At 39.4% G+C, this 23,156-nt stretch overlaps 2 protein-coding genes across 4 annotated transcripts in view; both read left to right on the top strand.

Moving 5' to 3' along the window:
• Positions 1 to 2,152: 2,152 nt before the first annotated feature.
• ndufa11 (NADH:ubiquinone oxidoreductase subunit A11) lies at positions 2,153 to 13,358 on the top strand. The gene is made up of 4 exons (XM_044361763.1): positions 2,153 to 2,282; positions 9,141 to 9,233; positions 11,301 to 11,423; positions 13,165 to 13,358. The coding sequence occupies exons 1-4, from the start codon at positions 2,204 to 2,206 to the stop codon at positions 13,275 to 13,277; spliced, it is 408 nt and encodes a 135-aa protein (XP_044217698.1). The 5' UTR covers positions 2,153 to 2,203; the 3' UTR covers positions 13,278 to 13,358.
• Positions 13,359 to 16,600: 3,242 nt separating this feature from the next.
• Positions 16,601 to 23,156, top strand: part of slc5a9 (solute carrier family 5 member 9) — a 58,336-nt gene continuing 51,780 nt past the window's right edge. Inside the window, exons 1-2 of one of the 3 annotated variants that reach the window (XM_044361757.1) lie at positions 16,601 to 17,338; positions 17,928 to 17,969. In XM_044361757.1, coding sequence (XP_044217692.1) covers positions 17,185 to 17,338; positions 17,928 to 17,969 — 196 coding nt within the window. In that variant the 5' untranslated portion in view covers positions 16,601 to 17,184. Of the gene's footprint in view, positions 17,339 to 17,927; positions 17,970 to 22,287; positions 22,404 to 23,156 lie in introns of those variants that run through there. The other 2 variants (XM_044361758.1, XM_044361759.1) reach the window with 2 other exon arrangements.

Raw genomic sequence — 23,156 nt, 5'->3', positions numbered from 1 at the left:
ACGTCTGTAAATCATGGATGTATAATAAGAGCTGGATAGGGCGCCACTGCTCAACCTTGCAGCCAATTTTTCCCAGTGGCCATTCGCGGTATTGCAGCGAAAAATCCTCCTGCGGCCCAGAAAACATTTTCCCCATAAACCACCATTGTAAAACAGACATCTGTAAATTTGACAGGACACCTCGAACTGCAAACAACGTCAATTATGACTCTTTCTATTGAGAACTTTTGATTCATGGAGGTTTTATATTTGTAAAACTTTCCTCAAGCCGAGAAAAGCGATTTAAAAACCCGTGACCTCATCACAATTTAAGGTCTATGGGCCGAGCGGGAGCTCGGGGGCGGGGCCAGCCGGGTAAACACTACTGCCCACATTCAGTGGGCCGCACAACGCGGAAGCAAACCTGGAAGCTAGAAACTTTTTTTGGCGTATGCACCAGGCGAGCAATTCCTGTAGGACTGAATGGGTGCCATGTTTAGTCCGGTATACAGCTTTTATAATACATCCATGCTGTAAATTAGCGGATAAAAGTTCTCTTTATACACCCATGATCTCAACGCTGTACTTCCTGTTAACGTCCCCAAAGCATTATGTGAACTGTAGTTCCAGAAGTGACAGAATGATTAAATGATAATGATAAAATGATTAAAACCGAAGTAAGACAAGGAACAAAGAATCATAATAATTGAGCAGGCAAAATCCATTAATAGCTTATTAACGTTGCACTATCAATAATCTGACACTCCTCTTTCATAGGTAGCCTAACCTAGATGTTGTCCTGTGTTGAAAACCAGTGGACCAACAGCAAATAAACCAGTAATAGTGCAAAAAAAAATTAAGGTATAGTAGTGAAATGGTAATGATATGTAATGTTTATTAGAAAATCAAAAGTAACAGAATACTTCAATGTAAATTTCACAGATGCTGTGCAATAGCCTATATCGCTGAGCTGCAAAGGATGCGGTGGAGTCACTCATGGAGCATCAGGACATGCAATGGGCCCAGTGCAACAATGCAGTAAACTTAATTAAGGGTATTATGTGTTATCGTTAAAGTTTTTGTAAGTATACCTCGGCATAGCAATGGGTGCATATACCTGATTGAATTAACCACCCCTGGAGCATGCTAAATGACCCAAATCAAACACACCTGCCCACCAGCTTCCCACAAGTGCATTCATGAAAACTGAATAGGAAAACACAAAATTGAATATGATTCTTTGTTTTGTATCGCCGTCAACTTACAGTGAGGTCTGCGCTCTGTACTTTTTATGACCAAAAAAACAAAACAAACTTGCGCGCATATAGCCAGATTCTTTCCCAACAAATATTTTCAACACATGTGGACCAATATGATAAGGCAGTGTATTTATAATGTCTTGTTGAAAAAGTTGAGGATTGCCTTATTTTTATTCTTAGTTTGCCATGAAAAACAAGTTTTCCCAACAGTTGTTTAGTTGCATCTAACAGTATAGGGTGATTGTGACTTCCATTTTATACTGATTTCTGATCATCCTAATTACTGTAGCCTAATTTTGTAGCTATTTCTAGTCTTTTCTTGGTGTACTTCCTGCATATGATGACATCTTGCACAGTTTCTGCTTCCTGACACTGTTCACAATGGCCTGTGGGATGTATTGTACGTATTTCACATCCATCAACCTATCAACCTCAGGACGTTCGATTAAATTAATAATGATACCATGCCATTATAATACCATTCCACAAAATTCCATCCACAATATTCAGTGACATTAATATATATCTCCCAGTGTCTCAAATCAAGGAAGAAATAAAGCGAATTAAATCAATTAGCGTCATCATGTCTGTCCTCTAAAATGATGATTGATTATCACCTTAAACTTTTCTCATAATAATAAGATCAGGATCTCGTAATTACGACATTATCTCAAAATTACAAGAAAATATCTCGTAAGCCATAATTTTGTTCTAGTAATATATTTACTAGATCTTTTCTCTTAATTATAAGATAGTAAGCCATAATTATGAGATACGGAAGTCATGATTATGAGATAAGACCTGGCTTTCTATTCAGTGCCAGTCATTATATGGTGCCAATCCACACTCCATTCCAGTAGGTGACGGTAATGAAATATAAACTGGCTTGCAAGCCGCTAAAACATACAGTGAATTTATTTCTCGCGAGAATTCCGTTCATTTGAGCGTGTCCTTGCAAGTCAGAAATGGGGTACTGGGACCTACCAGAGGGCACAGACTGCGTCGAAAAAACATGGATCACTACCAAACTCGCCACCGCTTTGGGTAAATATCACCATTCATTACACAATGTCGAGTCATGCTGGCTAAAGATGCATGGTGTTGTGCTGGGTAGTGACATTTAACTGTGCGATAACCTAAGGTTTTCGCTAATGCTAAGGCTTTTTAGCTAGCTGGTTAGCCCAGGACTATCATGAAGTTATGGTATGCATTCTGGTTACAACTCAATGCTAAGCTAAACCAATTTGATTTAGGTTTAATTTTTCGAATTTTGATGTTTGGTGTTGTTGCAGTACATGTGCTCTAAAGCCCCAAATAGCCAATGTGTGAGGTCTCCAACTAATAGTATGTTTCTTGCTGCTAACAGTGAGCTAATACACAGAAATCTCTTGCCATGCACAAACTTTATACGGTCTATCCATTTCAACACGAGATCAATTTTTTTCTGCCACAGTACTGAAAGTCTTCTTAGCTTTTTTGTTCCTCTCATCTTTAGTTAACGTGACATACTGCTTAAGTTCAATAAAACACAAGGAAGAGGTTGCAGCCAGACTGTTTAGATTTGTTAATGTGAAATTTACCGAGAATGTTAAGCAGCCGAGTTTTACAGGAATGCAATGGAATTAATTTTTTATACTGGGTAGTTTTATTAACTTTTATCAGAGACAAAGAGATTCGCTTTGGATAATCCGCTGTTACTGGTGAATGGGGCCGTTTTCAGTTAATGTTAGTGCTCAGGGAGTTATTTTAAACCCAGCTGAAGCGTCTGTCGGTGGGTGGAACCGCCATCGGCTTCAGCTTCAGCACCAGCTGTTCGATTGGGAGGACGGATAGAGTCAATAGACACGGCACCGGCAGCAGCCGACACCAGCCGCTAGATTTGTCACAATACCAGAAATTTAGTACCAGTACCAGTGAAATTCCACGATTCTCGATTCCCAACCGATACTACGGCAAAAACAGAAACAATACAAGAAATCCCATGTACTTGAACATACACTCCTGTATTAAAAAGATTTGAACGTTATAAAACAACAACAGTGGCATGTAGCCTTCAAGTATTTGAAACAAACAATACTGTGCTTAATTACAAACAATCAACTTTTTATGATGGCACAGTATTGCAATTGCAATTGAGACATGAAAAAAATATGGAAATAATGAATAGATATAATAAATAAAGTGAAACTATTATTAACATTGCAAAAACAGTGGCATGTAGCCTTCAGGTATTTAAAACAAACAAAACTGTGCTTAAAATACAATCAACTTTTTATGATAGCACAGCATTACAATTGCAGTACCTGGCCAAGACATGAAAAAAATAAAATAAAAAGGTAAACATTTTTATTAGAATAAGAAAAACACTGATCAGGCTCCAAGTGTCAAGTCCAGCACTGGCATATAGCCTTAAAATAAGAAAAGCAACTGACACAAGTTGAAGAACTGCAAAGCAACTGAAAACTAGCTGTTTCAAATCAGTCTCTGACTTTTTTATGGCCCGTCTTGGCTTGAGGCCTCTATTTGTCTTGGTACATGGGTTCCACTTCCATCATCAGCAGCATCCTTACTTGGTCCAAAAGCCTTTGTTTGACATCATCCATTCAAGATTCAGTTTATTGTCATTTTCTTGTGTATTTGCATACACAAAAAAACTAAATGCTGTTTCTCCCAGCCCACAGCAGTGCAACAACAACAGAAAGGATAACGATATACTGTATATCTAAAAATTCCCTCTAAAAAATGATAAAAACATATAAAACCCAAGAGAAAAAAAAAAAAGAACAAGCAGTTAACAGCACAGTGCATTAAAGTGCATTTAGAGAGAAAAGTACATGTCTCGGTTTGATGTAGACAGCTCTCGCAATGAGTGACCAGCACTGATGGGGGAAGTTATATAATCCATTTTGCTGTCCAGAGAACATTAGGCAACATGATTGTTGGAACTACTGGTTTGTATGGGTTATAGTAAGCCTAGCTAACCAGTGTTAAATAGAATCTGTAATTCCCTGTCATCATCACGTTGCTTGAGATATTCTTTGATTGTACCCTTCATCTCCCCAGTAAGTAGAGTCATCCTCTTAATCACTTAGACAAGTGAATATCTTCCACTTCAATGGTAATAAGACAGAGAAGAGGTTGTGTGCTTCTTACCACTGAGTGCATCAGTAAAAGGACTCAGTGGTCCAAGGACTTCTTTCAGACTTTCAGATGTCAGTGTCTTTGGGCATCAGATGCCATTTTTTTCTGTCCTCTGCCAACACCACCTGCCTGTTGTTGGAGGCATTGTCTGTTGTGATGTCTGCCATTCTTGAAAAGTCTAACTTCTGTTCCTCTTCAATCCTCTTTTCAAAGGCATCCTTCAAACTTTAGCTGTGTGTTCTGTGTTCAGGCCGCTACAGCCTAAACACCAAAAGTGTGTCTCCCATGACTTGGTTATGTACTGCATAGTAATAGCCATGAAGATGTCTGCAGCTCTGCTCATCCACAGATCAGTTGTACAGGCAGATTTCAGTCATCAGGTATAGCTCAATGACTGTAAGAAAACAGGAGAGGCCGCACACACAATGTACTAACGCACGCACGCACACACACACACACACACACACACACACACATACACACACACCTCTATATACTCAGAGCGCAAGCAGTGGTTTAAATTTACTAACATGGTGACAGACGATTAGTCTGGAAATATTTATTTAAAATGCTAACGTTATATTTTGATAATAGATGACTCAGACTGAACAATAAGGACGTTAGCTACCACTCTGAGCTGTGGTTACATTACATTAGCCTGAACACAGTAGTCTTTAGTGTTAGCCATTGCAAACGTTGTATGGAAACATAGGCTACACAGCAATGGCAGCTGTCTCAAACAAAAATAACGGTGACGTGTATTTCAGGATAAGGATAACAAGGATAATGCTGTGGATATGTTGTTAATGTAACATTAGCATGAATTGAAACTCATCCACTATGAATTCTTTGAATAAATCTGGATGTCTGTCTTTGAGGTTCTTCGCTAAGTTGGACGTGTTTCCACACTTTGGTCTGAAAAGTTTAATGGTTTGCGTACTGTTTTTTGTGGATTTATTATTCATCCCTGATGATCTGCCTCGAATGTAAGGTACTTCCATACACAAGTTTTACTGTTCTTCTTTCAACAAGTTGAGGCAGAGTTGTCGCTGCAGCTGCACTTGCTGACATTTTCCACGTGTTCTTCGTGCAGGTGGGCATTCCTCTTCCTTTGGCATTTAATGGCAGACTAGAACACTTGTAGGTGTATATGCTCTCCCAGTCAGTTCCAGAAGAATTGCATTCCCAGTACATATGGTACTGTAGAAAAATGAGTCACATTTTCAGAATTTAGGTATCGACTTTTCACCCATCGGTTCTCGTGACATCCCTACTGGCCACCGCTCACTGCTTTGTGTTCAGCACCGGCTGGGAGGACGGGTAGAGTCAACTGACGTGGTGCTGCCAGCAACCAACACTGGCTGCTGCCCTCAGCTTTAGCTCTGGCTGTACAGCTGGGAGGTCCCTGGCCAGAGGGAAAGCATTTACCGAGCAGCACTTCAACAAAAAGCACGACGTGAGAGGCACTTGCTCCAAAGGTGACGACCACAATGAATGTTTTGAAACGGATGTTTCAGAAGTGAGTAACGTTAAGTGCAGTGAACTCCATTAGGGGGGAAAAAAAGACAATTTAACATAATGATGCTTGGTGATGGTTTGCTTGTTAACTAGTCACAAGTCCAAGTACAAAATATGTGCCAAATTAAACAGTGGCTCCTATCGTTACTTTATTTTTAAAATATCCATGTTGCTTGCCTTTTACCTACAAATGAGGCCTATATTAAATTATGTATTTTTATATGGGAGTTTGGTATGAGCATTGTTAACACAGGCTGTTCAGTTGGGCCCTGCTTTCAGTGCCTTCAGTGGACACACCCCCAGTGTTTCAGAGCAGAGAATCCTGCTTATTTTTTCACTATTATGTAGCCTAATTTTATATATACTTGGTGACTTTTTTTAATCATGCAAACTTGGCTCAGTGTTGATTACCCATTTTTCTGTGGTGTGACAAATTTAGAACACACATATATATTATTGCTTTACATGTAATTTATGCTGAATTAGGGCTGTCACAATAACCGCAATATTGCAATACTGCACTATAGACAAGCCACCGTGGTGAATGGCAAGCAACTGCCACAACCGTGTTATGTTGATGTTTTTCCTTTTTTTTTTTCTTTTTTTTTTTTGTTTGAGGCTAGGCCCTTCTTGTTTTATGCTTCGATGCATGTGTATTGAATGTTTGGCGCATCTGGTGGCTCTGGAGGATCCTGCCTGCTAGGGCTGTGCAATATGACGATATAGCCTATATCGTGTGATGAGAGAAAAATGTCTATCGTTTCATATTTTGCTCTATCATTTATATTGTTGTGACGCAAATCACCCTCTTCATGGCAATATTTTTCGTCATTTGGAGTCTGTCCATCTTTTGCGTGGATTACATTGATAAATTACTCTTCTTGACGTTTTACTCGCAAAGCTTTTATTGCACTTATGGTATTGAGTTTAGTTGTTGTCAACTCTTCACTGCTGTCTCTCTGCTGCGCTGCACACATGCAGAGGGCTCAGTCCCGCAGCGCTGAGAAAGAGCAGCGGAACGGTGACTATAAATGATAGCAAAATGCAGTAGAGACTGTCTTTATTTATGTTATTTACCAAATTTATGTGCACTCTTTTAATTTCAGCTCAGTGTGAGTCTCTGCTGCGTTTTGCTGTCCTTTATGGTCGCTCTACTCTCCTCTGCTCTCTATAGCCCCATAGCCCGTACTCAGACCAAACCAGGTGGGGCAGCGTACATCCACAGTGTTGAGCGGAGGTGTGTGTGGGTATGGGCGTGTTTGTGCTTTAGAATGAAACTGCTATGAAACAATCAGAAAATAATGTTTTATTGATCTGATTCACCGGCTTCCTCACTACCAGTGTTCCCTCTCTTCATTTACTCTCTAGCTCACTTGACCACAGCTGCTCTCTCTGGTGCTCTCAGCTCTCTCTCTCGTTGTCTCTCGTCTTTTTTTAAAGTCAGGAATCCAACAGAAAAGTCTAACTTAACTTTTAATGTTATCAAACGAAGAGAAATGTCCTCCCCTCATTCTAGTAATGTCTTTGTCCGCCCTCATGGCAGAATTTATAGCTCTGATCAGTCTGATCTCCATCATGCCTCTGAATCCGGAACAGCTGCATGCTATGTAAAAGCACACACGGAGGTGGCTTTATGCCGGTGGGGGGAGACGGAGGTGACGGACCAACTATTTATTCATTGAATTAAAATGTGCTGTATCGGGATAGGTATTATCGGGATATGAAATGACCTATATTGGGATATGAGATTTTGATCATATCGCCCAGCCCTACTGCTCGCCACACGCTGAGCGCCAGGGAACCTGGTGCCCAACCCCCATAACAGAGCTAGGCTTGAGGTAAGCTGACTGGGTTGATGCTGATGCTTGGTAGTTAAAAACATGTCTGTATGACTATTATGTCTTGATTATATGTTAGGGTTGGTGCTGAGCAAAACCTGTTGCTGTGTGCAAAGGTGTTACCAGTGTTACACTGTGTTTGGACATACACCGATAACATTACTTGCCCACCGCCCCCACTGTCGTTGGCTTTTTTTTTGTAGAAATAAAACCTATTCAGTTCATTTTCGTATATCAGCACCCATGTTCATCAAATAAAAAACTCTATTTTGTAAAATACTAAGTGTGTTATCATTACTTAGTAAGAGAAGACACTACAATTATAAACTGAAGTGTCTGCTCCGTGACCGTGCAGAGTCGCAGCAAAGAGTAGCGGAGTGAGATGTCTGTCTTCCCCTCTTTTCTTTCTCTCTCTCTCTCTCTCTCTCTCTCTCTCTCTCTCTCTCTCTCTCTCTCTCTCTCTCTCTCTCTCTCTCTCTCTCTCTCTCTCTCTCTCTCTGTCTCTCTCTCTGTCTCTCTCTCTGTCTCTCTAACTAACTAACTAACTAACTAACTAACATGGGGATCTATGGGGACTTTTGGAACCAGCCACAAGTGGCCATTCGGGGAACTGCAGTTTTTGGCACTTCCAGGTTGGCTTCATTTTTCTGCCTCGAAGGTTGCCATTTACAAAAGATATGTTTGACAAAATGGTGGAATGCAATACTTTGTAAGCAATTTTACGCACAGCTTTGACAGAGAGTTGGCTTTTACAGTAGGTACAACTGTACAGTTGCTGAATGAGCAGAATAGACTCAGGCACCTCACAATTTTTTTGTTTCCCCACAACGGATTCAAAACAATAGATAAATATAAATTCCATGAAATATATGAACATCTTAAACCAATTACATGATGCCTGAATTTCATAACCAGGCATGTTGGAGACAAAATTGGAAAAATTAAATAGGGTGTTATATTAAGAGGCAATATTGTTTAGATTTTTTCCCCTTTGTCATAACACATGCTATAGGGTGTATTTTCATGAACCCAGCAGTGCAGAGGTATGTCCAGTGTACTTTTTTGTATTTTTGTGGCCAGGCCTGCAAGGCACACCTATGGCGTACTTGGATATAGAGACGGATCAGAAAGAATACATTATCATAGATTAGTACAAATGTACCAGTAAGAATACAGGAGCCCAAATATACTGCCAGTTGTTTGGCATTGATTTTCGTGATTAATCGATTAGTCATTTGGTCTTTAATGTTAGAAAATGAACATATTTAAGCATGTTTCTGTGAGACAAAAGCTAGTTTTTAGCTCTTAAAAGCTTTTCAAACTCAATGCTACAGACATAGTTACATTTGTTTGTTTTTGTAGATTTCCAATTTGTTAATTTGTGTGTGTGTGTGTGTGTTTTCAGGCCTGGTTGGTTCAGCCTATCACATAGTGGCTTTCCAGCCTGATTCTGCAGTGGCAGCGCTACAGAGGGCCACCAACACCACTGTTACCATGGGTAAATATTCATATTATCATTCACAAATCCACAAGTACACAGTTCTCTGGTCTATAGAGCAAAGGTGCAGATTTGGTTTTGTAGGGACATTCATTTGTTGGATGAAATATGCACACATACAGTACATGAAGAGCCTGACTCTGAGACTAAAATTGATATTTAAAATGGACATGTAATAGATTTTCACAATACTTTCTACAATAAAAATAAAAATCTGTTGGTAATGTGAGTGTGTTTGAGTCAGTCAGCCGTAAAAGTGTTTCGTTAGTCCAGTTTAACCAGCAGGAGTTTCCAAAGGCTTGTGTAATGTGTTTTTCTGCCATGGAGAAAATGGTTAATGGACTGTACTTGTATAGCACCTTTCTAGTCTTCCGACCACTCAAAGCGCTTTTTACACTACAAATCACATTCACCCATTCACACACATTCATATGCTGATGGCGTAGCCCAAGGACACATCGACATGCGGACTGGAGGACCCAGGAATCAAACCACCGATCTTCCAATTAGTGGACGACCCGCTCTACCTCACAGCCGCCCCATAAATTCATGACAAGTCCACAGCGTTTTCCTATGTCTCTACTGCAGAAATGGAACATGTCAAGCTGCCAAATACCACTGTCACAGATAGTAAGGAACTCAAAAAGACAAACAGGCAGTCTTATAAATGCTAACTGCTGCAGAAAATAATTTTTGACCACCTCCAGGAGCCTGGAAGGAGAGCATGTGGGGATGTAACACTATGATGCAGGGCTGGGCGATTAATCAAATTTTTTTTTCAATTACAATTTTGGCTTCCAAAGATTATGAAAATAAGATAATCTTGATAAAACAATTATTGTGCTGCTTTCCTTTCGCAGTGATGGTCTTGTTTTGTCTTGTGTTATAAGAAATTCAGTGCACACCCATTCCATTACAGCAGTGCGCTTTCATCCCTCCTTAAAAGCCCAAACTCACTGTCACTGGGAATCGACATAGTAAGTGAGACATGTGTAAGCATGCTCTGTCCGTTCAATCCACACTGACTCCGACCTGTGTTCAGTGTCTCTTTCCACAGACAGGGTTAGGGTCTGTGATCAGCAGCTCTTGGGGAGCTGAGAGGACAGCAGCCAGCCAAACTGCCTTCACCAGGCTGACTGACAGCAGATATTTACTGAATCAAAATCGTTTTTATGTTGGCTCCATGGGAAGAAATCGACAGTGTTTATATTTACTGATTCCACCCACTGTAGCGCGTGAGGGGAATCTGCCTGTGGTGAAACAGGCACAGTCACAGACATACTGGGAGCCTTGATCATTCAACATGGATACCATTAATAAGTTCAAAACACACGTACAGTGGAATATTTGTGTGATTTAAACAGCTGTCTGTGCAGATTACGCTTCACTAAATGCTACAGAAATAGACTGGGAGCTTAAAAAATGGGGGGGGGGGGGGATTCTCAGTGAGATGCCGATGTCTTGCATGTGTCTTGGAGTTTGTGTGGATTGATACATTTAATAAAATGGAAGCATTTCTGTTCCATGACTCAGTGAGTAATTGTGTTAAATAATGATGATCTCGGTATTGACCAAAATAATCACGATTATGATTTTTGCCATAATAGAGCAGCCCTACCATGATGTAAGTTACATTCAGTATTTTTCTAAACACAGGTGTTTTTAAAAGTGGGGGGTCGTCCACATTAGCCCAGAGAAATGTCTTGAAGTTAGCCCAAGCCTAGCAAAAACAATAGTGTTCCTGCACCTTCGGTGCTTGGACAACTAAAGATCAAAACATTGAGGTGAAGTGGATTGAGGTGAGGTGAGTGACTTAGAACTTTCCACTTAAGCCCTTATACTTCTTGTTTGATTTGGCTGTATGTTAAGCATTATTGACCTGCATTATCCTAGAATTGAGCTCAAAGTAGGCACTTCAACATCATGGTTTCATTTCAATCTAATGTGCTGAAGTACAGATCCACAACAATGATGAATGTATCGCTGTCCAAATCTCAGTCAAACTGCTCTGGATGATGGCATCAAATTGTGCAATGCTAATATGTGTATCTGTGTGTATTGTGCCAGCCACCATGGGAGCCATCTTTGGCATGGCAACGTGTCTCAGTGCTCAGGCTCGTGAAGCCCCAGATGACCCACTGAACTACTTCATTGGGGGCTGTGCCTCTGGGATCTTCCTGGGAGCCAGAAGTGAGTAACCATACTGGCAGAGAGAGACCCTGGGTGCTTTCCATTCAGCTAAGGAGGCCTCCTGTATTTGTAATGGTGAACGCACTGTTCACCTCTTGTACACCCCTTCAATCACAATCGTTTTATTGACTGGTCAGCTGATCTGATGGTACAGTAAAAAGAATGGCTTTATTATTCTGTAGTATTTATAATATTGCATAATTGTAATATTGTAGATAAGAAACACTGTATGGCAATATATTTATTCATATAGAGTCTATTCACTCTTTGCAACTTTTACTTCATTAGCCTTTTCTTTGTATTTTATTTTCTCTTCCAAGTCAATCTTCTAAAGAAATACAGCTTCACTGTCAGTTATTATTATTATTATTATTATTATTATTATTATTATTATTAGCCTCATAATTTCAGCCTGAGTCTGAAATTGATATCTGACTTTCTGTACGTGCAGCCTCTCACAAACTTTAGGCTATAGATTTTATTTATGGGTGATTTCATTTCTCCCTCATGTCCGTTCTGTTAAGACATATTTTAATTATCTGTTGGTACTGTCTCTATCAGTCACAATCTGTGACAACTTTACACCATATCAGGCTTCGGATGTTTTTCTCTTAAACTGAGTAGCAGTGCGTCATGAATAATCTCAAAATGAACCTGGAGTGAGCGATGAATACAGTCGTCCCCCCCCCCCCCGCACATTTCCCTGTTGCATCTCTTTCTTGCATTGCTAAGACTTGTGAATGAGGGAAGCAAGGAGCCATGTTAGCCAAATGGAAAGCACCCATTGTACCATCACTAGATAGCTGTGAAGCTGTGTCCGCACAGGAATTGTTACATTTCTGAACATGTCGCCACAGATCTGGTGCTTTGATCGCATTAAGGCTACAAGGCTTAATTGCCCCAAAGTACTTGAAATAAAATAAAGGTACACACAGCATCAAACACCATTTTGGTGAAGGCAGGTTTTCCCTAGGGTTCTGGAGGGCTTAGGTGCTGTGTTTGCGGTTGGTTAGTTACTGGGGGGGGAATGTGTGGGAACCCTGATAAAACTAAATATTGTTTTTAGAGCAGCAAGGTGTTTACTACAACAAAATTACTATTTGAAAGAAATCTAAAATGTCAATAATCAATAAATAATAATCCTGACATCAAAATACTAAGTGAGGTTTACAAAGAATGAAGAACACAGACATCATTCACAAATATAAAACAACAAATAATTGATTGCATAAGTATTGACTTCCTGTGGTCAGTCAGTATTTAGTAGAGGTACTACTGGCAGCTGTGATTCTTATGTTGATTTATCTCTGTCAGCTTTCCATATGTGGAAATTGTAGTTTACCACATTCTTCTTTATAAAGCTGTTCTAACTCTGGTACATTTCATGGTGACTGTGAATTAACTGCGAGTCCAAACATTGACTAGGCCAGTTAAGGCCATGACTGTGTATTAGGCTACATGTCTGTGTTTTTTCTGCCTTCCTGTTACCCTCTACCTTTACAAGCCTTCCAGATCCAGCTTTGAAAAACAGGGTGCCAATACTGCTGCGCAACCAATTGCCCAATGGGGACAAATACAATGATTGATTGACTAATTGAATTCTTTTTATAGGTACTATTTTTATGGCAGAAAAAGTGTAAAATTATGCTAACAGCTTGCCTAAGTGAAGCCATAATTTTGTGTGTGTGTGTCTCTGTGTGTGTGTCTGTGTGTGTGTATCTGTGTGTGTGTGTCCGTCCAGCCCACAGTGCTATGACCGGTACATCAGCATGTTTGGGTCTGGGAACACTGGCCTTCTTCACTAAAGTCGGCAAGATGGAGGGATGGAAATTAGCTGGACCCCCCAAACTATGAGAAGGAAGATGGCTGTAAGATGAATAGTCTGTTGTAAATTAAGAGTTCATGTAATAAAATTCTTCTGAAAATAACATAATACACCCTGAGTCAGTTCAGTTAATTTCTTCTTAAATGTTGAGAACAGTACTCCTGAAGTAAGGTTTTGACAGATCTTCTAACAGATTTTTTTCTCTTTTATGGATTTTTATTAACAATGAGTTTATTCCTGTTTGAAGCATTTGTTTTATTATGTAGAAATGCTCAGATTTAAATTATGGTCATGAAATTAATACATTTTCCCAGATGGTTCATGTTGATATATTTGTCTCTCATTCACATAAAATAATATTCATGGTAATATTGATGTCATCAAGCTTCATAACACAAGTTACCACATAGAAGACACACATCAAAAAAAGGTCAGTTTTAGGTTTGTTAGTTTTGGGGGTTATCAAATCTGGAGCAGCGCTTTCATGATCATCTAAATCTGAAATATTTCCTGTAAGAAATCTGTGGAGTGCAAAAGTGCTTAAATGGAAAACTGTCAGGTCATTAGGAATATCTCCAAAGGTCTTTATAAATAGATCTGGACTGAGGAGGCAAGATGTTTAGTAATCCATGTAATGCTGGACAAAATGCATAAAACTAGATCAGTAATCATTAAAATGATTGACAATGGGTAAATCTGCTGAAAAAAAAAGCTTGAATTAAGGCCACAATGTTTCACTTAGTAGCTAAAGGCCTCACCTGTTAAGCCAAAATGTTTTTGATTATGGAAAAATATGGAATCAAATAATGGTCAGAAATATTTTCAGCTTGTAAAATGGTTTGTGATTGTGTAGAAAAGTTTTGCTGTTGTAGAAATATTTTGAGCATGTGTGAAAAAGTTTTGAAGCTGTGGAATTATTTTGTGCATGTGTGAAAACGTTTTGTGCACACAGATATAATTTGCAAGTGTAAAAAGGTTTTGTAGCTGTAAAAATATTTTGTGTATGTGTAATTAAAATTTGTGCAGAATTTTTTTCAATAGTGAGGTTTCTCAAAGTCTGAGAGACGGACACACAAATTTCCTACCTGTGTGTGCGCGATTCCGAAGTTACAACTACAAACTGCAAGTTACCAGTGCGAATTTTGATCCTGTTTTTACGTATGAATCCAATTGGTCAAACGCAGAGTCAATCTGTCCAATCAGAGGGCAGATGGTTCCGTTGCGTTTATCCCCCTGCAGGTCTTGAAAGATGGACGACGGTACGAGCTCTCCTGCGATCCATGTGGGTTTTATTGTACGTGAGGATGCTGTAGATATTAATGGTAAACATTTAATGTGTTGTGTATTTAGCTTATAGTTAGTTCTCTGTTATTGTAGGCAACGCCATTGTCCAAATGCACATTTTCAAGTTCGGGAAGGCTGCTTTATGTACCCAGAACAACAGTAATGTAGCTTTCTGTTAGCAAATGTCCACTAGCATTACCGAAGTGGTAGCATCAACACTGGGAGGCACTTTTCAAGCTGAAGGCTAACTAACTAACTAACTAACTACTACCCTAATTACACATAAGCCCCTTTTACACAGCTTGTTCAAGGCGGGAATAGTGATACTGATAAGCTGGCTACGGAGATAGTCACAGAGCTGGATCGACTGTATGTGTAGGGGTTAGAAACGGGCAGCCAGCACGGCGAGACATGGAGCTGACGCTGTTGTGTTAGCCCATATTCAGACCAAATCAGGCAGTATGGCGTACAGCTGCAGAATTGAGCGGAGGTGTGTGAGCCATGGACGTATAGTTAGAGCTAGATGGGGCTCTGCCACTCACCTTGCAGCCAATTTTTCCCAGTGGCCACTCGCGGTATTGCAACGAAAAATCCCCCTGCGGCCCACAGACCAACATTCTAAAAGAGACAACTGTTGACAGGACACCTTGAACTTCAAACAAGGTCAATTATGACTCTTTCTATTATGAATTTTGGATCCATGGAGGTTTTATATTTGTAAAACTTTCCTTGAGCAAAGAAAAGCGATTTAAAAATCTGTCACGTCATTACAATGTAAAGTCTATGGGCTGAGCGGGAACTCACAGGCAGGGCCAGCCGGGGAAACACTACTGTGCATATTCAGTGGGCTGCACAACACAAAAGCAAACCTGGAATTTAGAAACTTTTTTGGCATATGCGCCAATTGAGCAATTCCTATAGTACTGAATGGGTGCCATTTTTAGTCCAGTATCCAGCTCTTATAATACATCCATGGTGTGTGAGTGTGTCTGTGCTTTAGAACGTAACTGCTGTGAAACAATCAGAAATTAAAGCTGCAAGCAGCGATGATCGGGCCCCGGCACATTCGCGCACGTCAGGGCAGGTTGCAGTTGAATGGCTTTTATTGCAGTCATGCAGATATGTTCAGGACGGGACTGTTATCAAACATTGCAACAAGAAGTTATATATCACGTCCTGTGTCCACTATGTGGTGCTAGAGAACACCCACTGATTATATATCATGATGCTGCACATCAACTGTTGACCACACCTTGAAAATTTCATATGAATCAGATCATGTTTGTCATATAAGGCTGACTTCCTCTTGTCACTATGTGGCGCTAGTGACTTAATATTGACATGTAGATGTGTTCAGGCTGGGACTCTTATCAAGCATGAGAAATTTGGTGGATGTTGGAGAATGCACATTCAAGTTACAACAACTTCCTGCTTCATGGCAAAACATCAAAGTTTCCCGTGTCGCCATGGCAAGGGCGTTCAAAAAAAATTTAAGATTTTGATAACTTTTCATTGCAAAAGTCTTTAGATGACACTGACCAAATTTGAAGTTGGTTGGGTTACTCTAGGAGGAGTTTGTGAAAATACAACACCTGGAAATGGCAAAAAGATGTGCAAAAATTGCAAATTAAATTCAAAATGGCCAGCTTCCTGTTGGATTTAGGGCATGGCTCCAAGAGGAATGTTTGTGCATCTGGCAATGATACATGTGCCTACCAAATTTTGTTCATGTACGTCAATTTTGGAGAAATTTTCTAGGGCACCCTCAAGCCATTTTGCCACACCTATGGCGAAGACCCATACAATATTATATTTTTCATGACTTCTGACATAAGTGCAAAGAGTCATAGGTTTTCAAGCACATTTAGCCCCTCAAAAGTGAGTTTCTTCCGGAAGAAGAAGAAGAATACAGAATAATAATAATTCCGTCAATTACAAGAGGGCCTTTGCACTGTTCAGTGCTCGGGCCCTAATAATAATAGAGAATACCAATAATTCCTTCAGTTGCTTGGGCCCTAAATAACGTTTTATTGATCTGATTCACCGGTTTCCTCACTACCAGCGCTCACTCTCTTCATTCACCCTCTAGCTAACTCAACCACAGCTGCTCTCTGTCTTTTTCTCGTCTTTTTTCTTAAATTTCTTTGTCCAAAAATCACATTCACTCTAACTCTGTAATGATGCATGTTATTTATCCAGTCACTTCATGCTAGTCTCCTCAGATTAAAACAAGCCTGTAAACTGGTATTATTTTGGTGTACCATGGCAGGGATTGCCTAACATCTTGTAGTTTGTTCTGCAGAACAAAGTCCATGACTTTAACAGCCTTATATATGACCAGAACCTGTTTTTCATTCTTTATCTAAAAACATCCAGGCTTATTGTTTTATGACATTAGTATATGCTATAATGTATGGTATACTATATAACTTAGATTAGTCATTTTGAGTCAATTTAGAGGAAGACAGAACCCAGGGTTTGCATAATGCTTAACTTTTGTACATGAGCTCAGAAAAAAGTCCTATTTATTTGTCATTGTTAATGTTAGACTATTTGACTATAAAGGTTCTGCAAAATAGGAGACTGACCATCAACAGTTATGTGTATGCATGTAGCATATTAATATTAGAATATTAATGCAGATAAAAAGTTATGCACGCTGTGACATGGCCCTCTAGACGCACCTCTAGACATCCCTTTGCCATCCCTGGGCCTTTTCAACTGCCAAACACCGCTGGTGACGCTACACCAAAGCAACGCTGGACCTTCCGAGATGACGCTTCGACCACGACAAAACACGTTAACAGTAAGGCATAACATGATTTTGTGATCAAGGATTGATGTTGAATAATGTTAAAATTAAAAAGATAATTTATTTAGAGAAGTACAGTTAGCTTCCCTTAGCATTCCCTGTTGCAATATGTCACAGACCTCGAGCCACTCTTGCTGAATATTTCTTTATTTTATTTTTATAATCATGTATAGGCCTTATTATTCTTTATCTATTTTCGAATGCTTTGTCGTGTATTGTCAAGATGTCTGGCTATTAATAAATGTCTTCATTTATCTTAAAAGTGATTGGTTGTTTTAATTGAGCAACCATAAACAAGGTCACTGTTTGGGACAAAAACTTACAGCTGATTAATTGACCAAATGGAGAATTAAATTCAAACTTTAATGATTCCTCCAAACATTAAAGGTTACTTCTAGGAGGTGATGCCCACAATAATGAGGTAATTAATCATTTGTACTAGTACTAATACTTATACATATGACTGTTTGCAGATGGGTGAATGTGGCATGTAGTGTAAAAGTGCTTTGAGAAAGGTGCTATAGAAATGCAGTCCATTTACATCAGTCACTATCAGTCATTCATCCTGTCCTCTGCTCCCCAGGAAGGGCTGATTTGGAAGGCGGGCTGCCGCCTCTGCCAGTAGGTAAGTTTACAGGAGTTTGCCACAAATTAATGTGCGGTACATTACAAACCAAGCTAAACTACAGAGGCCGAGAACGGCCATGTTTGCAATTAGTTTTTGAAATGTCGTTATCTCAAGATCACAAGTTAAATATTTCATTATCTCAAGAAAACAAGCTATGTTATCTCAAGATAATCACCCCGTTTTCATGAGAAAACAAAAATTTTGTCCCTCTTACTACTTACAATATTTATCAGAGATCAGGAGTGAAATGCCAGGATGTAAAGATGGCGTCGTGACAACTGTAGCAACTGATTTAAGTTGAAAATGTCAGATCCAGGAGTACCCATTATTGATCAACGCATCAGACAGTACTTCAAACAACCATGTCAACTAGAGCTCCAGCAGTAGGCTGCATAGATTATGTTGTTGTTGTTCCTTGATGGCGTGATGATGTGTAAAGCTCACTGTGCAATATAATATTATGGATTCTATTTTTGTGGAATAAGGCTATTCTTGATCAGCATAACCCATCCAACTCCATAAACATGATGTTTTGATTATGATTAATATCAATGTACCTGTCTTTTTACTTTCATTTATTATTATTATTTTTAATATTTAACCTAGCACCAACATTATTCTGGGTTAACATACATGGGTTATCTCTTCATGTTTGACACTGTATATATAGTATTTAACCCACAGAAATGATTTAACCCTGGTTAGCCTGAAACAGAGCTGTCCCTTGTGGTGCTGATTAGGCTACTGTTCACACGCAGCAGCTTGTTTTCCTTTCCCTCCACATCCAACTACATTGACTGCTTGGAGTCAAATGTAGCTACAGCTTCCCTGACTCCAAGCCAATTTGGCCATGAATATGTATAGTTACCTAAAGCGCAATGTCAACGTCTATTTTCTTGGTTGCCATTGGCTGACAAGACACCTTGTTTAAAGTGTTACTAGTTAGGCTTAAAAGGAAGAAAATAGTGCAGTGCTGCATTGAAAGCATGATAAACATGTAGGCTAAACATTATGTTTACTGTGGCTGGACCTAACTTCATATAAAAAAAAATGGCAGCAAAATATCGAGAAAATGGCACTTTGTTTTCTCGAGATGACAAGATAAATTAACCCATTATCATGAGAAAACGAGCTCTGTTATCTCAAGATAACAAAATAATTAACTCGTGATCTCGAAATAACGGCATTAAAAAAATTATTGCAAGCACGGACGTTCTTGGCCTCCATACTAAACAGTTAGGCTACTTACAGATAGCTTTCATTTTAGCTTTTTCATAACAATTTATTATCTTAACCAGCGCGGTGTGGTTGTGTGAAACATACCCAATTAGATTTTGGATTTTTTGGAGGGGGCTTATTTTTATTTGACAGTCAGTGCAGAAATAGGAAATATGGAGAGAGAGATGACATGCAACAAGAGTTCCTTGTGAATTGAACTGTGGATGTGGTGGTTATGTGGTATGTGTCTTAACCATTAGGCCACTGGAGTGAACCAGGGCAGGAAATCTTAATCCAATCCCCTCTCCCTTGGTGGTGGAACAAGTTGCCAAACTCAATTAGTCAGCGGAATCTCTCTTTGTCCTCAAAAATTATTTGAAGACCTACCTGTTCAGAGAGTACTCACTCACTTAATACGCTCATTTTACATGTCTTCATCCTTCTCAGGTTGTCTAAGAAAGGTTTCTGCTAGATGCTTGCGTATATTTTACCTCAAGGATCTGCAAGCCTTGTGGCAATTGTGTCAGTGGAATGTGGAACTGAATATCAAGGCACTTATTCACAAAGGCTAATCCTTGATCTACTGTACCTTGGATCGTACCTCATTTGTACATTGACTTGGACAAAAGCGTCTGCCAAATGAATAAACGTGAATGTATTTATTATCAGCTGACAATGAAAAAACTGGGTAGATAACATTGTATTAAAGCCATAGATTTTTTGTTCTCCCCCTTGAGTTGATTAAATTATTCACAACTTGTTGAACACAAATAAGAAATGCCACCTCTCCCCTTTTGTCCATACTTTCTCATATGCCCTGCCAAAAAGGGATCAAACTGTGACAAGATGTTTAAGTAGTTTCCATTGTGTTGGGAACCTAACAATTCATCATCTCCCCTAAAAGCAAGTCCCATCTCTGCCAAAAAGCTCTAATTCCCTCGAACGCCTCTCTCCAAGATTGCTTCTCTTCTTCACTCTGTTTCATTAGGCCGGAGTCGACAGTCCCGGCTGTCACTCTGCAACACAGTGCAAGGATACAGTCTTTATGCTCTCCTCTCCTCTTCATTTTGGGCAGTATATATTTCTTGTAGATGGGGAATACATTATCCACTCCCTATCAACCACTTGGCAATTGAGATTTAAGCTGCACATTACTTAAGGCTCAAGTTTTGCTGCCAAATCTGTTGTCCCTCGCAGAGGCAGGATAGTGAGGATGTCAATTGTGGAGCACCCCATGGTCAAAAAGAACAGCTTTGGCATGCTCACTTTGAGTGTTGCTCAAGATTGAACCGGTTTTAAAATTTTAAGAACCTGGGGTATTCTTAAGGAAGGATCTTTTATACGTTTTGGTGTAACTTATGGTCGCACTGCACCCCTCCTCTTTGTCCTCTCCTCTACTCTCTGTGTCAGTGTTTGACCGAGAGTGGGGCTCAGCTCCTCCACACACACACACACACACACAGAGTGAACAGCAGAGAGGTGGAGTGAACCAGGTGAAGTAAAAGACTTGAGTTGACAACAACACAACACTCATTATTGTAAGCAATAAAATCTTTGTAAAAAGAGTAAGAGCAACTTATCAAACCACCTGTTCAACAAGCATGAACATAAAGAAAATATTTTTAAACACGAAAATGCTTGAAAATCACAAAAAAATATTTTCCTAGGTTACTGACTGTAGGTTTACTACCCAGTTCCAGCCAGTTCTTGATTCCAAATAATAGATATCTATACATAATACATTTTCACTTCACAAAGGATCAACACCATCTGCAACAAAAAACAGCAAAAAGGGAGACAATTATACTATTATTTTGTTTTGCTGCTGCTGTCTTGTTGAAGCCACAAATAGCTGTGTGACGCAACAGACAACACAACCTGTGTTAACGCATAACCATTAAATTCTCTTAGACCCACAAGCTCTCTCTGAATACATCTATCACATTTGTCTAATAGCTTCTTTGGAAGTGTGTACCAATTCCATGCAATACATTAACAGTCTGAAGAAACCTGAGTGCACAGTTTTTGCAGGTGATATACAAGAAATTAATGTATTGCAGCATTTACAGGAAACAGGAAATCACAGGCAGCACACATCACAGGACCAATGAGCCCTGTTAACACATTCAGTTTTGCCTTGGACAGATCTTCCAAAGCAAAATGGGGAATTGGATGGGAGTTTTTTTTTGTTTTTTTTTTAGAAATTTCAAGCCTCAGAAGAGCTGAAGAAACGAAGAAGACACCACTGAATAGCCAGTCAGCACCACAGGACTGCACCTATATTGATGTGCGTACAACTTAAGTCTTATGTTTTGCCAGCTAATGAAAACTTTTAGATTATCACATGCAGTGGATGTTTTCCAAAAAATATACACATTGACCTTCAAACAAACGTATTCATACAGACTGGCTCTTAAAGCTACAGTATGTACATTTTTTCTAATATTTTTTGTTGAAATATGCTCCAAAGCATATCTTAATGTGGAGAGGTTTTGTCAAAGGATTCTGTGACTCCGGACTCACTCTGGCAGCAGCACGGAAATATTCAGTTTTTTAAGTGAGCCTTGCCCTTCTAACCAAACAGAAAAGGCCAAAGATGGAGACGGGAGCTCACAGCTGTAATGTTTTTTTATACACTGGTGTTCCACACAAAATCATCAGACAGCCGCCAGACACAACTCTACTGCCACAGTGAGCACATCAAGGCACACTGTGACTTTTTTGTTCCTTGGATGGCAGGGAGGTGTGTTTGATTTACAATTTGTGTGGCCTTTATGGGTGGTCAGCAAACACCTTTAGTTTAACCTGAGAGAAAGAATGTAGATATAAGGCCGGGATAATGACAGCACAGTCTGATACCCACCAGTACAGGGCCTCTTGATGGGTCAAAACATCATTTAACATGAATGCTGGGCTCATCCAACATTTGGCTGATTTTACTGTGTTGTCCTCATACATGTAAGTCTTTGCCAAGTGATTATAGCTAACCAGTGAAGATTGACTGTCTTGACAACAAACTGATTAATAATTAAGCTAAAGGTTGACTCCACAGACTCACATGCCTCTGTCAGGCTTACCAGCAGGAATAACTAACTCTTTTACACAGAGTTAGGAGAGCTCATACAGAGGAGAAGCACTGTTGGACTCAGTGTCTATAAGTCGTCAAACCAGTCTGGAAAATAATAATCAACATGTCTGCCGGTCTCACTACAGGTCAGAACTTTATTTCACTCAGTTTTATGCTTGTAGGCTCTGTGTACTACTGCTTTACAACAACTAGCTTTATTTTCATCAAAAGCAAATTGTATGAATGTATTGCTTTCCAGAGCATGTAAGACAGGAACAGGGGAAAGCCGAGAGACAAATGGTAAATGAGACAGATCTGTGTTATGACACAAAAAAATAATTCAGCAACTCTTCACAGAGAGGGGCAACTCATTTTACAGTCTGCTTGGACTTTTCACTACAACACCTCTTTGTATTATTTTACCTTCAGCCTAAGTTTAACAAAAGTCTTTGCTTTAAAGGCCTATGGGCTAAGGGGTATAATAAGGAAGTAGCAGTTGGGCATTGTATCTTTGGTATTTGTTGATGCAAGGCCCTGTTGCTGAATGACAAACATATCTGCATTCACCTCCATTTCATGGCTACTACCATGGATACACTCTCTAACAAACTATGCTTTATTCCTTTTCCATTTGTTTTCGGTTAACTTGCCTGTAATGCATCATTTGACATACAAATCACTACAGACACCAGATAATGTTTTCACAATAGTCTTTACAGCATTCATTATTTCCCCCATTAGATAGATAGCTCAATTTTTTCAGGTTAACAGGTTGACTCTCCATTGCTCAATACAAAAAAGAAAATTTTACTCTCTCAAAAAAAAATTTACATCTTAACACTTAATGTATAGATAACTTGAACTAGTTTCTACAGTTGACATCAACATATCCGTCCATT

This window comes from Thunnus albacares, chromosome 9, assembly GCF_914725855.1.
Source record: "Thunnus albacares chromosome 9, fThuAlb1.1, whole genome shotgun sequence".
Lineage (NCBI taxonomy): Eukaryota > Metazoa > Chordata > Actinopteri > Scombriformes > Scombridae > Thunnus > Thunnus albacares.
Note: the sequence above shows the minus strand (reverse complement) of the source record. Positions and strands in the feature narration are given on the sequence as shown.

Coding starts and splice junctions, on each gene's coding strand:
- ndufa11 (XM_044361763.1), top strand. CDS start 2,204: ATGGGGTACTGGGACCTACCAGAGGGCACAGACTGCGTCGAAAAAACA. Junction 2,283..9,140: donor CAAACTCGCCACCGCTTTGG/GTAAATATCACC, acceptor GTGTGTTTTCAG/GCCTGGTTGGTTCAGCCTAT. Junction 11,424..13,164: donor GATCTTCCTGGGAGCCAGAA/GTGAGTAACCAT, acceptor GTGTCCGTCCAG/CCCACAGTGCTATGACCGGT.